Source organism: Taeniopygia guttata, chromosome 1A (assembly GCF_048771995.1).
Source record: "Taeniopygia guttata chromosome 1A, bTaeGut7.mat, whole genome shotgun sequence".
Taxonomy (NCBI): domain Eukaryota; kingdom Metazoa; phylum Chordata; class Aves; order Passeriformes; family Estrildidae; genus Taeniopygia; species Taeniopygia guttata.
In genome coordinates this window covers 2,316,773-2,333,873 of record NC_133025.1, presented here as the reverse complement: position 1 = coordinate 2,333,873, position 17,101 = coordinate 2,316,773, and the positions used below count along the sequence as shown (strand labels likewise).

Below are 17,101 nucleotides of genomic sequence, written 5' to 3'. Positions count from 1 at the left end.
CTGATGGCCAATCCAATCCAATCCAATCCAATCCAATCCAATCCAATCCAATCCAATCCAATCCAATCCAATCCAATCCAATCCAATCCAACTCGATCCAATCCAACCCAATCCAACCCAACCCAACTCAATCCAATCCAATCCAACCCAATCCAATCCAACCCAACTCAATCCAATCCAACCCAACTCAATCCAATCCAACTCACTCCAACTCAATCCAACCCAATCCAATCCAATCCAATCCAATCCAACCCAATCCAACTCAATCCAACCCAACCCAACTCAATCCAATCCAATCCAATCCAACCCAACTCAATCCAACTCAATCCAATCCAACCCAACTCAACCCAATCCAACCCAACTCAACCCAATCCAATCCAACTCAATCCAACCCAACCCAACTCAATCCAACTCAATCCAACCCAATCCAATCCAATCCAATCCAACCCATTCCAACCCAATCCAACCCACCTGGGGCTGGACTCTCAGAGAGGGTCACAAGTTGTGAGTGAGTTAGATATGGTAGTTAGAAAAGTAGGTTTGTAGTTTTGGTATCTCTTTTAAATAGTATATTAATGTATTATAGCATAGTTATAATAAAGAAATCATTCAGCCTTCTGAGCTGGAGTCACACATCCTCATTTCTTCCCACTGGGTTCATTTACAATAAACAGGGGAGTCCCTGTCCCTAAGGGCAGGACAGGGTCATGCTGCTATTGGACACGAAATGAGTACACAGAAGTTTGGTTAAGTTTAAAAGAGGAAAATACTTAATTTTATTTCTGACTTCCCAATATATGGAATTCTAAAAACGACAGTGGATTGCAGGATGAAACTGCCACCTCTCCAACCACAAACTAACAGTCTATTAATTCTTCCTTCTTACAAAGAACAATGCAAAACAATCATTATTTACATGAACAGTGCGTGACAACTCCAGTAGAAATATATAAACATTAAGAAGGGATAAGAAGTTTTATGAGAACTTTAAAACTTTCAAAAGAACTATGAAAGAAACCTGGGGAGCCTGCAAGGACATCCTGGGGCCACGGGGTGGGGGGAATGGGGCCACTCCAGGGTGCTGCACACAAAGGGTCAGAAGGAAAATCCCTTTAGTCCCATCCTCTGGAGTCACCCACCAAGGGGAGTCTGCCACAAAACCAGGAGAGCAGGACAAGGAAAACACTCCATGAAAATATCTGCTCAGCATTACCTGCTGCAGCAGCTGTGCTCAGACATCCAGCACGGTGCTCTGGTCCCTTCTCCACCCCATCCTCGAGCCAACACCACCCTGGGCACAGCAAAGCCCCCCAAACTCACAGGGAGCCGTGCAAATCCCATCCTGCTTCCCAGGAAAGTGGTGAAGGAAGGATGGAGGATGGATGGCACATCCAGACCCCACCATCACAGTCTCCCTCTCCTCCAGCAGCTGCTCCCAAGTCTTTTGCAAAACCAGGTCTGCAGAAAAGGGATTTTGGGGCCACACCATCACCTCTTGGAGGTGCTACAGAAACCCTGGAGGTGGCAAACCCCACCCTGAACCATGGTTTTAGGCTCTGCTGTCCTCAAGGGAAACTGAGCTGGATCAGGATCTGATCAGGATCAAACCTTCCTTTTGTAGGTGTTTGACAGCTCTTCAGCACGTTTCAGGATTTTATTTTTGTTTGTTTTGTGCCACACAGTATTTATTGTGTGTTTTACCAAACGGCAAGAAAGATGTAAACAGCAAATGATCAAAGCAAGAGATCTTGTCTATCTAAAGGCAGGCGAGCCAGATGGAGTTAATTAATGAAGATGTTGAGCAAGAGAGGGGCTGGTATGCAAACAGGTTGTTCCCGTGAAGTGTCAATTAATCCAATAAACAACTTGTGGGGGTGTAAGAAATGCTGCTTTTGTCCCTTCCTTCCATTACAAAGGGCTGAGTGAAAACTTTTATTGTGGCTGTTTCATCCTGGGTTTGAGTTAACAGCACCCAAAAATAATTCCCTGCTCCTTGTGGAAACATCCTGTCTGCATGTCTTGGTCCTGTTGCTTGAGGCAAAAGAGGAGTCAGAGCTCCAGAAGTGAATTCCACGCTCAGCCTGCCAGCAAGGGAATTAATTATGGCCAACAATAACAATGTGGACATCACTGCAACAACTGCAGCCAGCCAGGAACCCTCTTCCCCGTCAGAGGATAATTCAGGATGTTGTGTCAGGTTTTATTTTTATTCCACAAGATATTACCAGACATAAACCTCTGCGATGCCCCAAGGGACGGCCCCTTCAATCACTCTGCTCTGTGATCCACCCCATAACTCAGGTTTGCAGCCCAGCTCTCTGCCACAGATTATTGATCAATTATCCGGCTCGGGCTGCAGCAGGATGGGAGGCCAAGCCAAGGGAAGAGGAGCTGGAGCCTGCTCTGGGCAGAGCCACAGGGGGTGTGCAGAACTCCTGGGGGCTGCAGGGATGGGCATCTGGCTGAAACCACAGCCCAGGTGTGTTTAACACCTGAAATTACAGCCCAGGTGTATTTAGCACCTAAAACCCCAGCCCAGGTGTGTTTAAAACCTGAAACCCCCAGACCAGGCATGTTTAACACCTGAAACCCCAGCCCAAGTGTACTTAACACCTGAAATTATAGTCCAGGTGTATTGAAACTTGAAACCCCAGTCCAGGTGTATTTAGCACCTAAAACCCCAGCCCAGGTGTGTTTAGTACCTGTAACTATGGCCCAGGTGTTTTTAACACCTGAAAACCCAGCCCAGGTGTATTGAACACCTAAAATGCCAGCCCAGGTGTATTTATTTATACTTGAAAACCCATCCCAGGTGTAGTGGACACCTGTAACTACAGCCCAGGTGTGTTTAGCACCTAAAACCCCAGCCCAGGTGTGTTTAGCACCTGTAACTATGGCCCAGGTGTTTTTAACACCTGAAAACCCATCCCAGGTGTATTGAACACCTAAAATGCCAGCCCAGGTGTATTTATTTATACTTGAAAACCCATCCCAGGTGTAGTGGACACCTGAAACCCCAGCCCAGGTGTGTTTAACATCAAGAATTTAGGTTTTGTTCCTTTCCCCCCTGCACAGCAAAGAGAAGGGTGTGAAATGCAGGCAGGTTAGAGAGAATCTCCCTGGCAATATTTCACACTGCCCCCGGTCCCTTTTTTCCTGCTGAGGATTCCCAGCCTGAATATTGAGCAACCTGAGCTCCCAAACACTCTGGGAGGTGATGGATTGCTGCTGAATGCAGGCTGAAGTTTTAAGCCAACAATTACTTTTCTCTGCAGACTTTTTCCCCACCAGAAACTGGGGGGCAGAGCATCTCAGAATTGTTTTTATGACCAGTGCTGTCTCCTCCAGGGGAACTGGGATCTTTAAGGGATGCTGGGTTATGAATTGCTCTCATTACTGAGGGGGGGATGCCTAAGGCCATGTTGGTGTTTTTTTGTACATGATCCTGTGTGAGGGGATTAATCACCACTTCTAAGGAGGATCAGACCTGAAATGATTTAACCTCTGGGCAGAAACTCCATTTAAAAATGAAGGAGACCACTCAGGGATCCTGGAAGGCTCCCCAGGGGCAGCTGGGATGCACCTGGGCAGAAGGGATGTTTGTAATCCCTTAAATCAGGTGGAGAATCACTTCTGGCAGGGGAAAGAGATCCCTGAAGAAGGGCTGAACCTCCAGAAAATCAGTTTGGTGTTTGTGCTGCTTGTCTTTAGTTTGTTGGAAGTCAGAGTGTGACACGCTGTACACCACCCCCTTAAAAAATTAAATAATATTTGAAAAAAAGGCAGCTTTCCCCTTAATCCAACAACATTAAATACGTTTAATAAAAGGTTTTCTCTGCTTGAGGGTCATGAACTTCCTACAGGCAACTTTTGTGACCCTTGCCTGCCCTCAGCACCTCGTGGTCTTGAGCAGGTGCTTGTTGCAGGCTGAGACACAAGGAAAAGAAACACCACAGGGCATCAGGGACAACAGTGACAAACTGATATTTTGGTATTTTGAAACCAAGCTGGACAAAGTGGTTGTTTGGGCTCTGCTGTTTCTCACCTGCTGAGCTCAAGGGCAGAGCTGCTGAGCCATTCCAGCTTCCCCAGGAAATCCAGGGTGTCCCAGGGAGGACTCGGTGACCACACAGCTCCAGGACAGATCCAACACCATTCCTTAACTCAGCTTGTCAAGCAAAACTCAGAAACAGGAGAGGAACAGCCACCCACACAGCCAGAGCCCACTCCTGGTGGGAATTACACATTCCATGTCCTCCAGCGCCCATGGAGCGTTCTCCAGCCTGGCAGAGATATTCCACCAGGAAACAGAGGCATGAAAAGGCTGAATGATGCATTTAGTGATGCTCAAATTAGAAACCACATCCCCTGAGCACAGAATCTTTGGTGTTGGAGAAGATCTCTGAGACCAGCAAGTCCAAGCTGTGCCCGATCCCCACCTTGTCCCCAGCCCGGAGCTCTGGGTGCCACTCCCAGGAATTCCTTGGACACTTCCAGGGATGGGCACTCCAAACCTCCCTGGGCAGCCCCTGCCAAGGCCTGACCCCCTTTCCATGGGGAAATTCCTCCTGAAGTCCAACCTGGGTGACCTCCATGGAGCACTTGGCATCTCCTGCATGGACCAAAACTCAAATTCTGGTTGGTTCAACTGGGGAAAGACAGGAGGTGACACCACCTTGTCTTGAGTCCCACCACCTGCAATGTTCAAAAAACCCCTGGAGGTTGTAGCAGGCACATTCTTCTCTCTCTCAGGATTTTTTTCATAGAGGAGCACAGAGGGAATAAAGAGAAAACAATTTCGATTTCTGCTCCTTGTTTTTCCCATGTGGAATGTGGTTGGAGAATTGTTTCCCTGGGGTGATTGCTTGGTTGGATTCTGGTGAGGATTGTTTGAGCCTGATGGCCAATCCAACCCACCTGGGGCTGGACTCTCAGAGAGGGTCAGGAGTTGGGAATGAGTTAGAGATGGTAGTTAGAAAAAGTAGGTTTGTAGTTTGAGTATCTCCTTTAAATAGTATATTCATGTATGATAATACAGTTATAATAGAGAAATCATTCAGTGTCGCTGTCGAGGCAGGACGGGAATGAAGAGACTCTGACTCAGAAGGCTGCTGAGAGTAAAACTCCAGTTTATTCAAAATACACCACTCTTTTATACATTCTTTTATACATTATACATTATTTACATTCTTTTCCAACTCTTTCCCAGGCTTCTGCCTGGCTAGAAATTCTCAGTTTCTTTCTTTGACTGAATCTGAGACCCACAATTCAGCCTTCTGCACTGGAGTCAGACATCACCATTTCTTCCCACCGGGCTCACCTACAATTACAACAGGAGGTGGCACTTGAGGACGTGGTGCAGCACTGGCTGATGGTTGGATCTGATGACGTTTGAGATCTTTTCCATCCTTAACTGTGAGAACCCCGGGATTGGTTCAGGGGTCTTGTGTGCTGGAAAAATCTCTCCTCCAACCCGAGCTTCCAAAGAAAAGCTCAGCAGTCTCTGCTGTTCAGTCTCAAGGCAGTTTATTGCAAGTTATCTAAAAGATTTTCTTCTCTGGCTGCTGTGGTTTGCTCACAGCTCAGGCAGAGGCACACACACACCCTGACATCCTCTCTGACTCCCAACTGCTTCTTCTCTCCCCGCCCAGGGCTGCTGCTGTCTTTTATATGGTACATTACGTGTTACATGGGTACAGTTTGTCCCCAATACCTATTACCTATATTAAATGGTGCTTTTCTACTCTAAACCAATCTGTGAGTGCCAACATCACCAAGAACATGGAGGTGAAGAAGAAGGAGGAAGAACAGGATCAGCCCACTTTCCTCCATCTTAGAACTTCTGACCCCCCTGTACAAAGTAAAATCCCCCCTGTACAGGTGTTAAAACCCTCCTGTACAATACTAAAAAAAATTTCCCCTCTATTTTGTAACTACTTCTACTATACCATCTAACCCTTTGTGACTGCTTGTTCCACCTTCAAAGTTGGTAACTCATTCCATGGCTCAAACCCAAAATCACAGCTGTTTCCAGCTGCCTGCCAGGGTCTCAAATGCTTCTGACCAAGGCCTGGAACCTCCAAAAATGTCTGAGGGACATTTTGAGTTCCAAAATAACGATTCTGTGACCTGACCTTGAGCACGGGGGTCCCCTGGGACCTGCAGGAAGCTCCAAGCTCACTGGGCAGCAGAAGGGAAGGAGCTGGAAGGCCACCAGGTCCCAGAGGAATTGGGAGGAGCAGCCCAGCAAGGAGCAGGGGCTCAGTGGGAGCCCTGAGGGCTGAGGACACACACGGGTTTGATTCTCTCTGCGGCTCCTTGGTAACAGCTTTGCTCAAACCCCCCAAAGTGCTGCCACATCAGACTCAAATCTTCCATTTAAAGAAAAATAAACCCCCCAGCAAGGCCAGGCTCAGAGGTGACTCACAGTGACACCACTTCTGAGGCTCCCTGAGGGTGCACTTGGCATCCAAGGAGCACACAGAGCTGGCTGCTGGGGGGAATGATTCTGATCAGAGGCACATCCCATGGTGCTTCCCGGGAAAATACCCGCTCTTGTTTCACTGAAGGTGATTTAATATCCTTTGCTGTCTCTCTCCCACCTCCTCTCCCCAGGAATTTCCCCCCAGACCTGCAGGAATGGAGAACTCAGGCACTCGTTTGCCACAGCATTCCTTTGCTGCTCCTCCGAGACCAAACTGGGACTAAGAGACAGGAGCTGGGAGATTTCCCTTCTGTTTGATGCTAAAAAAGTGATTTTCTTTCTAAATCAGTTCCATCTACCTGCTCCAGCCTCACTCAGGTGTCCTCTTCCCATCACTTCACATTATTCCCAAAAACAGCAACAGGACCAACTTCCATGGTGTAAAACCACAGATCTCTCCTGCTCTGCTCCTTTCCTGTGCTCAAGCAGCTGGATCCTGGTCACAGACTTCTTGTGGCAAAGGTAATTTTTTCAGGCAAAAGCAGAGGTTTCATTTGTCTGCCCAATTCCAGGAGTGGGAATTTCAGCAGAAACAGAGCTCAGAGCCTTTTCCCTGCCCTCAAACACCCCCTGGCTATCAGCCAGAGCTGCAAACTCCTTCATCAGGCTCTGCTGTTTAAAGGCAGCTCTGGGATCCAGATTTGTTTGCCCACTTTCCACAAGAGTCAGATTAGAAGACATTCAAGCTGACTTTGACCTTTTCAAAGCAGGCCAAGTGTTAATAACATTAGAACTGAGAAGGGTGAAGAAAAAATTCTCACTACCTGACATAGGAAACAGGAGAGAGATCCAGTGAATTCTCATGTCTGGCAAAAGTATTTCATCTATTAATGGGCTTTCATCTCCTTGCTCCCACTACACTTCCACTGAACCTTTTGCAGATCTGATCCCTCTACCACCATCAAACTTGTGAACAACGTGGCAAGGAGCTGAAGGAACTTGTGAATTTCTTGCTATCATTTTTTATGGAATAGTGGACTCCAGCATGTGCCAAGTCCCTCCCAGCCCTGCTATTTCTGTACCAGCAACAGATGAACAGGAGGAAGAATCTGCTTTGTCTGCACTTTACTGGGGAATCAGATCCACTTCCTGCAGCTCCAGCCTTCCAAATGAGCACTGGCAGGTTGATCTTCATTTTGGGATTACTGGGACAGCTGCACTGCCCTGTCCACCCACAGGACTTGGTGAGGAAGGAAGGATGATTTTCCTGGGTAGAAAATACCTGGTTTCATATGACACAGGCAGAAAAAACTCACCTCCAGGAGCTGAGCTGCACCCCAAGCTGGAAATGGCTCCAAGGCCAGGGTGGATGGGGCTTGGAGCAGCCTGGCCTAGTGGAAAGTGTCCCTGCCCATGGCAAGGTGTGGGATGAGATGATCTGGAAGGTCCCTTCCCACACAAACCAATCAGGGATTCCATGGAACGCCTTTGCTGCTCAGGGGTGAAGGGATGTGAGGGATCCAGGACAAGGAGGAGGGATCAACCTCAGCAGTGACACTGGGACACTCTCAAGCAGCTCCCCAAGCAGTGTCCCCACCCAAAAGGTGTCCCCACCCAAAAGGTGTCCCCAGCATTCTTAAGGAAATATAAAACCTTGCAATGAACACACCACCGCCGGGTGATCTGCCTTGGATCCTGCCCTGACCATGGCACAAGCACTTCTGGGTGTCATAAGAAGGAGGCTCAAAAGATTTTTGGGCACAAAACCTCTGACCAACTGGGGGTTTAGGGTTATTTTCCCTCCAAACCACCCCATTCCACCAATGTCAGCTGCAGCTTCCCATGCAGGGGGTGAAGGGTTAACCTCGGGGGGTGCTGCAGCCTGAAACTCAAGGTGCTCCCTCCAGCACCTCCCAGCAGTTACTGGCTTGAGAGAGAATCAAACTAATTACCTTAGTAATTACCAAACTAATTACCTCTCTAATTACCCTGTGTCTTTGTTCACATGGAGCTGACATCCTTGAGGAGGAGCCCTGGCTCAGTGCCCCAAGTTCTCTTGGAATTTTGATGCCTGGAAGACCCAGGTCCCCCTCAGACCATGGCTGAGCTCTGGTCCTGTCCCTCTTCCCCAGGGAGGGGCTGATGCTGATGGTCAAAGCAGAGCTGCCCTTGTTTGACACTTCTGAGAGCAGCCAGGGAGGTGGCAGAGCCAACACAGAGCTGAAAGCAGCAGGGTGTTCTCCAGCAGGTGTTCTCCAGCAGGGTGTTCTCCAGCAGATGTGAAAAATCCTAGATATAAGCTTTGCAAAGATAGAAGAATTTTCAATCTTATCTAATGAATTATTGTGTATTGCTTGAGGTTCATAGAAGTCTTTTTGTTAATGTTAAAGCCACGTGGGTCCTTGTCTTATTAGTTAGAGTATAAGGACTTTACACCTTTTCTTTTTCACTATTGGCTCAAAGAATATGCAGAAAAAGGCTTTGCATAAGCTGCCCTCTTGTCTTTGATCTGGATTTGCATGGATGTCTGTTTCTCTGTGTCTCTTGCTTTTTGCTGGTATGATACAGACAGATAATAAATCCTAATTCTGCAACCAGGCAGGGTCCCACCCCGATTGTGAGACAGGGAGTGCTCGGGCAGAAGTGGTGCCCTGTGTGAGGGCACCACAGTGTCCTGAGCTCTGCTGGGACAGTGGAACAGCCCCCAGCTCCTCAGGAGTCAGGGCTGGCAAGCAGGAACATGAGTGGTGTCACCAGTGCTGGCCATGGCCCCCAGAGGGTTTTGTGGGAAGAGAGGCTGAGCACAGAAAGGATTCTCCTGGCTGCAGGATCTCACCACCTTCTGCTCTTGTGGGAGCCCAGCACATCCCTCTGGATGCCCTGGATGTCTCCAGACCCTGGCAGGGGGCTCAGAGACCTTGGCATGAAGTCAAAAACACCTGTGGCTTCCATTTTAGCCCATGGAAAAAGCTTTCAATTTTGTATGAGGAATTAGAAGCCACAAGGGTTTGAGTAGTGTGATATTTAAATTGATACAGGGTGAAAAAGTAAAATTTTGGGGGTTTTAGAATATAGTTTAGGAGCTCAAGATGGAGGGATTTGGGTGTGTCCTGGCCTTCTTTTCCTTCTTCTTGTCCCAAATGTCTTGGTGTGATGGTGACACTTTTCTATTGGTTTAAGGTAGAGACACACTGTGTAACATAAATGATAGATATTGGCACAATATTATAAACATAACACACGTAACTTTTGATATAAAATGTAAACACTGCCTGAGGCAACACACAGAATGCCATGGCCTCCTTGCTAGCCAGAGCTCAGTAGGTCAGAGAAAGATTGTTACAGGTAAGGAAAAATAAACAACCTTGAGAAGCTGATCCTACTCATTCAGACTCCTTTTCTGGCTGCACAAGCTGGGAAAAAAGGACTTTTACTCTCTTGGGGTCATCCCAGCACCACAGACCCCAAGACTCTGTCTTCCCACATCCCCTCTTGAGTCTCCAGCCAGCTCCCAGAGTGTCAGCTCAACAAAAACCATCATAAATTCGAAATCCTTGTCTGCCTTTGCCTGCAGCACCCAGCTCCTGATGGAACAGGACTGACCATGGGCAGGGAGCCACAGACAAACCATGACTTCTGGGTCCTGCAAGTCACATCTGACACCCTGGACAAAAATCCTGGCACTTCTCCACTCCCTCTGTCCCTGCTCCTGGTGAAGGAGGCTGGCCTTGCTCTGTCCCAGCAGTGCTTGCTGTCACCAACAGCTGCTGCTGGTTTGGGATCTGCAGCTGCTGGAAAAGGTCACAGAATCATAAAATTATGAAAAGGAAGGAAACTTCTCCATAGGTTTTTCATACAAAAAAAAAAAAAAATCCCAGGAAACTGCCACGATCTTAATATTTCAGGACCCACACCAGCAAGTGGTGAGAAGGAAAAAAAATCAAACACCTACAGCAGGACAGGGACATAGGTACACAAAACCAGAGGTGGCAAAAGCAGAGATGGTGGTGAAATAGCAGAATTATTCAGAATTATTGCTCTGCTTTAAAGGCAAAGGTTGTCCACACCATGAACAGTTCTGAAGCTCACACCAAGGACAGTTCTGAAGTCCACACCATGGACAGATCTAAAATCCACACCATGGACAGATCTAAAATCCACACCATGAATAATTCCAAATCCTAAACCAAGGACAGATCTAAAGCCCACATCATGAACAGATCTAAAATCCACACCATGGATAATTCCAAAGTCCACACCAAGGACAGTTCTGAAGCCCACACCACCACCAAGACCATTTCTAAAGTCCTCACCCTGCTGCTGCCACCAGCCTCACCCAAGCCTCACAGGCTGCAGATGCCACCCCTGATGCCACAGAAGATGTTTAAAGAACATAACACCTCAAACACAGTTGGAACAAAGCAGGCAAGGCTGACTCTCATTGCTCAAGGCTGTCAGGATGAGGAACCAATAAACATTTGGCAGTAACAGAGACCTTCCCCTGATTTTACAGCATCATCTGGCCTGCAAAACGTCTGCTTTCCCTCTATGCTGTGTTTTGCTGCCAATTCTGAGTCTGGCAAGGCTGGCTCTGCCAACTTCTTGGCTCTCTGTTACAAAAGAGAACATTAGAGAGAAGGATTTGTGAGTTAGCTGATTTGTAAACACTACAGCAAGTCACCATGTAAACACGGTGCTTATGTCCCCGTTGTTTCTCCCGAGCAGTTTACCTGGCACCTGATGTTGAACTCCAGGATCCTCCCCTCCCACCAACATTACAGTTGCTTGGCATGTAAAAAAAAAATAATAAAAATCCCAGCTTCTCTGGGTAGCATTAAAAAAAAATCCTTAATTAAACAGCGCTCACAAAGCATCTTGATAATTAGGAAAGTCACTGGTAATATTTTGCATGAATAATAAATGAGATCCACAGGTGCACCCGCAGTTGTTCAGTAGGATGAGGTTCAAACACAGCCAATTAGAGAGGGAGAACAGGTAAATAAACAGCAGAAGGCTCCAGACTTGCTGCTCATTTGACATCATTACTTTCACTATTGTGTAAAAAGTCCCTTCTAAGACTGCTTGGGACAAGGAGCGTGGCAGTTTTTATCTGAAGAAAAAGAATTAAAGGAACCTGGGTGTGGCAGGCACATTCTTCTCTCTCTCAGGATTTTTCATCGAGGTGCACAGAGAGAAATGAAAGAGAAAGCAATTTCTATTTCTGCTCCTTGTTTTTCCCATGTGGAATGTGTTTGGAGAATTGTTTCCCTGGGGTGATTGCTTGGTTGGGTTCTGGTGAGGATTGTTTGAGCTGATGGCCAATCCAACCCACCTGGGGCTGGACTCTCAGAGAGGGTCATGAGTTGGGAGTTAGAGATGGTAGTTAGAAAAAGTAGGTTTGTAGTTTTAGTATCTCCTTTAAATAGCATATTAATGTGTTATAGTATAGTTATAATAAAGAAATCATTCAGCCTTCTGAGCTGGAGTCAGATATCAGCATTTCTTCCCACTGTGTTCACCTGCATTTACAATAACTGAGTTCTTGCACAAAGCTGGTTTGGAGATTTTGGGGCATTTCTGCCCTTTCACAGGATCTCAGAATGGTTTGGGTGGGAAGGGACCTTAAGACCACATCATTCCAACCCCCTCCCATGGGCAGGGACACCTTCCACCATCCCATGTTGCTCCAGGTCCCATCCAGCCTGGCCTGGGACACTCCCAGGGATGGGGAACCCACACCCTCTCCAGGCAACAAGAGACTGCTGCTCCATTCACAAGCATTTCCAAGGAAGGAAGTGGTCCTGGATAAATCACAACACTCCCATCACGTGGCATCCTTTTAGGTGGCTGTGATGGAAAACAGCTCAATCCAAGCCCCGTTCCCGACACCAGGGCTGGTTGTGCATGAAAGTCTGTGCTTGAAAGCTTCAGCAACAACATCTGCTGGGAAAGCGTGATTGACACAGCAGAGGGAACACCATCCACCCCCAAGGAGTGGGAAGGGAGACAGACTGCAGCATCAATCTTGTGCATAAAATAGATTTATTGTTGGTACAGAGCGAGGCATTTTTGTCAGGACTTGATACGAGCAAGGAGCACAACAGAACCATCCCATGGAAATAAAGGCCATGGAGCACCCTAAGCCTTGGGTAACGAACATCATTCCAGCAGAAGGCCTGCAGAGAGAGACTTCATCGAGCCAGGTCATTTGGGAAATAAATTAAAGCACAATTTACAATTCTACACTGTGAGGAGAACTCTGAGGTCGGGACCAGGGGCTGCTCCCGAGGAACGGCCGCTGCAAGGGTTACACCCCCTGCTTCTGACAGAGAGACATTTCTGAGGAGATTCTACAGTGAAACAGCAGCATTTGAAGGATATTTCCTCTCTCTGAGGTCAGAGAAAGGCTCTTTTCTTTGCCTCCCTTCAATGACCATAAGTGGGCTTTGATGCGGCGGAGCAGCGGCCTCGGATGGAACAAGATCCCGGTCTCGCTGTCCCCAGCGCTCAGGCTGATTGAGCCCTGAGGATGCTGCCCTTCAAATGGCTCTTCCACTCCTTCTTTTTATTGGGCTGCCTTGAAAATGGGCTGCTGGGTCGTTCTTGGGGATTAAAAAAGAAAAAAAAAGCTCTTCTGCCGAAATTAGTTGATGGTCTTGTGCTTGATTCGGACAATGCCTTTATCCTCCTCTCCCAAGCATTCTCTGCTGCAAAAAAGATCAGAGGGGAGGGAGGAGAGAGGGAGAAACACATATTTCAGTAACTCCAAGTTATTCTGAAGTTTGGCTTCAATTCCTTCCTAGGAGCTGCAATTTTTTAAGAATAAAAATGCACCACAAGAAACGTTGTTGATAAACAAACACGTCGTGACAGAGACAAGTCACAGCAGCAGAATGAAGCAGTTTGAGGATTCAGCAAGGCAGTGGTTTGGAGGCCTGAAGAATCACAGAATCACAGAATAATGAGGTTGGAAAAGACCTCTAAGATCATCAAGCCCTAACATCACAACTAGACTGTAGCACCAAGTGCCAAGTCCAGTCTTTTTTTAAACACATCCAGAGATGGTGATTCTATCACATCCCTAGGAAGACAGTTCCAGTATTTTATTATTCTTTCAGTGAAAAAAATTTGCCTAATATCCAACCTAAACCTTCCCTCAGAGTCTCACTAATGATCCATTTTCATCTCCCTTCATGCTATCATGGCTTTAGTGCTGTGGCTATTCAAGGAAATTAAAACATCTGACCTTATAATAAGAAAAATCCCATTCCCAGCAAACTCTTGAGGAAAAATATCCTGAAAACATCCAACACTGAGTATCCCTTGCCTGGTCCATTCCTGGGGTCTGAGTCAGAATCAAAACCCCAACAGTCTGAACATGTTGCACTCATCTTGGGCTTCATTACAGAACCACAGACCATGAAATGGTTTGGGTTGGAAAGGACCTTAAAAATAATTTAATTCTTTTCACTAGACCAGGTTTCCTGTGCCTGGAATTGTTCCTGGCCAGGCTGGACAGGGCTTGGAGCACCCTGGGATAGTGGAAGGTGTCCCTGCCCATGGCAGGGGTGGAATGAGATGATCTTTAAGGCCCCTTCCAACCCAAACCACTCTTCTTGCCTACAAAACCCATCAAACAAGTAAGGACTAATTATGAGTCTCCTTGCAAGAAATGTCAAGAAGTGATTTGATAATTCTGAGGCTTTATGTCAGGAACAAACCCAAATTTAAACCTTGAAATCTAACAGGTGACGTCCAAACAGCTGATTCAGGTGTTTGAGCAACACTACAGAGCTTGGAAGTCTGGACTGCATCGTCACAGTCATGGAAATTAGGGAAAAATGACAATAAAAGGAATTAAAACCATGTCAAGTTTGGCTTCAACCAAATTCTCATATTATTCCTAAAAATAACTTGGTAAACTGTGTTTTTCCAGTTCCTGCAAGGGTTAAGAGCTGCACTTAGACTGGATTTTAGGAAAAATGTCTTTCCCAAAAGGATTGTCCAGCCTGGCAGAGCTGGCCACAGGGCAGGGGTGGAGTCCCCCTTCCTGGAGGAATTTAAAGCCCTTTAAAATGTGGATGTGGCACTTGAGGACATGGTCAGTGGTGGCCTTGGCAGTGCTGGGAATGCTTGGACTCCGTGATCCTGGAGGTATTTTCCAACCATAACAATTCTGACTTTAAAATTCTCCAAGGCATCCACACAAACAGGTGGTGCCTGTGCTTGTGCCCACAAAATCCTCCAGAATTCACAGAGGAGAAGAGGCTGATGGAATTAAAGGAGTCAGTTTTGTGCTTCTTGGGTGCATTTGTAAACAAAAATCTGGGGAAATTCCATCCATTACCAAAACCTCCAATCCACAGCACACCCATGGAGACTTCTGGAAAGCTCAGGAAGGCTCCTCTACCTGGAAAACTCCTTTTTGCACAGGAATTACAGACTCAATCCAAGCCATCTCTGGGCTGAATATTAACTTTATGTCCATTTAACACTGCACAGGTTATCAGAGGGAATCCCCAAGGGATCTGAGGAGAAATGGGCTACTTTTGTTCACTGTCCTAAGGAAAGAAATTGCAAATATTTGTTCATCATATCCATATTTCTGCCCACAAAATTTCACCTTCAGACAAACAGGGGTGTTCCAAGCCTTGCTTTGATTTTATCTGCATTTTGGGTTTTTTTTTAGTGTTTTTTTCTTGCCTTTTAACATTAATGCATTTTAAAATATATATATTAATATTTTTTTACATAACCCCATGGAGGGAAGCTGGTTCATAATAAACTTCTTCAATGAGGGCAGTGTTAAATGATGAGGTCTTTTTGTTCCATTTCAATTCAGTGTTTCCAGATACACAAATTCCATGTACTTTTCTCTTAGACTAGAAATTGGTATCAAGTAAAAATACTGGAGGATGAGGCTAAAATCCTGGTTTTATTCTATTTAGGATGCATAATTAAGGGCCCACTTGGTCCAACAAATGAAAATAGTGGTTTCAAGGCTGAAGGATAACATTTTGTAGCCAAGCTGTCAGGCACCAGCAGCTGCTGGTATTGTTATTTTAAGTATTCTTAAAACTCACCTGCCTGCAGAGGCCTGAATCCTTCTGGAATTCAATGGTTTAACAGGAAATTATTGCACAGATTTGTTAAACCATGAACTAGTTGTGTTTTTATGTAAGAATCAGAAATTCTTGTAACCCAGGAGGGGAAAAAATTGAGAAAAACACCCCTAAAATGTACATTTTAACAGCTATTGTCCATATCCATGGCTGAAAAACTAGGAAAAAGGATTGAAAAGCCATGGATGGTCTGGCTGGAGTTACTTCAGCATAAATAAATGCTAGACACAATCCAAATATCTTCTCCTTAATGGCTCCATTAGGTTAAGTTTTCCTCTCCATTACTGGCATTATCATTACAATAACAGCCAAACATTAATAACAGGGTTTAATTTATCTCCCCAGCTTCTCATGACTTTGGGAAGAGATTTCAAGGGAAGATACAACAATGTGTCAAACCCCTCTGAATTAACAACTCTCTGGGCTTTTCTAAAGAGGGGAGAAAAGGACAGATAGAGACATGAGATTACAGACAGCATGAGAAATAAGGAGCACACAGAAGAGAGGGGGAGATAATTATAAGCAAGATAGGAAAGAAAGAGGAGTCAATAAATTCAATTTATGAAAAGCACAGAGTGTGCTCAGCCCGAGCACAAGTGCCCAGACTCACCGCCAGGAAATCGGATTAGTTCACTTATTTGCTTTTCAATATCTTGCTCTATTCCCTCTAGCAAATTTTCTTCTTCCTTTGTTTCTTGTAGCCAGTGTCAGTTAACTTTTTCATTTCTGAATCTGCCATTTATCCCCCTCCTCTGGCTCCCAACCAAGCGCACAGGGAAGGTAATTTTGAAGTGATTTTATAGAAGCATTTAGGAATTATTTCAAAGTAACTGTCTGGACATGTGGGCAAACAGCGAGTAAAAATAATTACAATTACAGCTGCAGCACCTGGAGGATGGGCTGGAGTTCATTATGAAAAACAATTGCTCCTGCTTGCAAATATTTCCATCATAAAAGGCTTCTCCTTCTCTGTTATCATGAGAGAAACCTCTCTGAATTCTCATCTTGAAGCATGTGTGAAACAGAATAAGAAACATTTAGGAAACACTTTTAACTACTTGACAGGCTTGGATGAAATCTTCAACAAAAAAAAAAGGTGTTTAAAAGGGTTCAAAAACCTAATGCTCATATTTATGCAATTTGCTTTTCCTGCACCTTCTGAACATGAATTAATTCATCCCCATCAGAGTCTTCTGAAGAAATTCCTATCAGATACAAACTCGAGTTAGAGCTTGAACATGTCTAAGTAATTAATCCTTTTTTTTTTCTGGTTACTTCAAAAAAAATTATATAAAAAAAAACATACAGTAAATTAGTGCTGCAGATGCTGCAGGGCCATGGGGAAACCCACTAGAGAATAAACCAAAACAGGGCTACAAGTGACAGAGCAAGAGGAAACAGCCTCAAGTTGCACCAGGGGGGTTTAGGTTGGATATTGTGGAGGATTTCTTCACTCAAAGGCAGGACTGGAGTCCCCATTCCTGGGGGGATTCCAAAGCCCTGTGGATGTGGCACTTGGGGACAGGGTCAGTGGTGGCCTTGGCAGTGCTGGGGA

General features: G+C 45.9%; 1 protein-coding gene across 5 annotated transcripts in view; it reads right to left on the bottom strand.

The window, feature by feature from the left end:
- Window positions 1-12,447: 12,447 nt before the first annotated feature.
- Window positions 12,448-17,101, bottom strand: part of CHCHD3 (coiled-coil-helix-coiled-coil-helix domain containing 3) — a 129,577-nt gene continuing 124,923 nt past the window's right edge. For all 5 annotated transcript variants that reach the window (XM_072917245.1, XM_072917254.1, XM_030289960.4 and 2 more), the window contains 1 exon segment: window positions 12,448-13,131. In XM_072917245.1, the coding sequence (XP_072773346.1) occupies window positions 13,105-13,131 (27 nt within the window). In that variant the 3' untranslated portion in view covers window positions 12,448-13,104.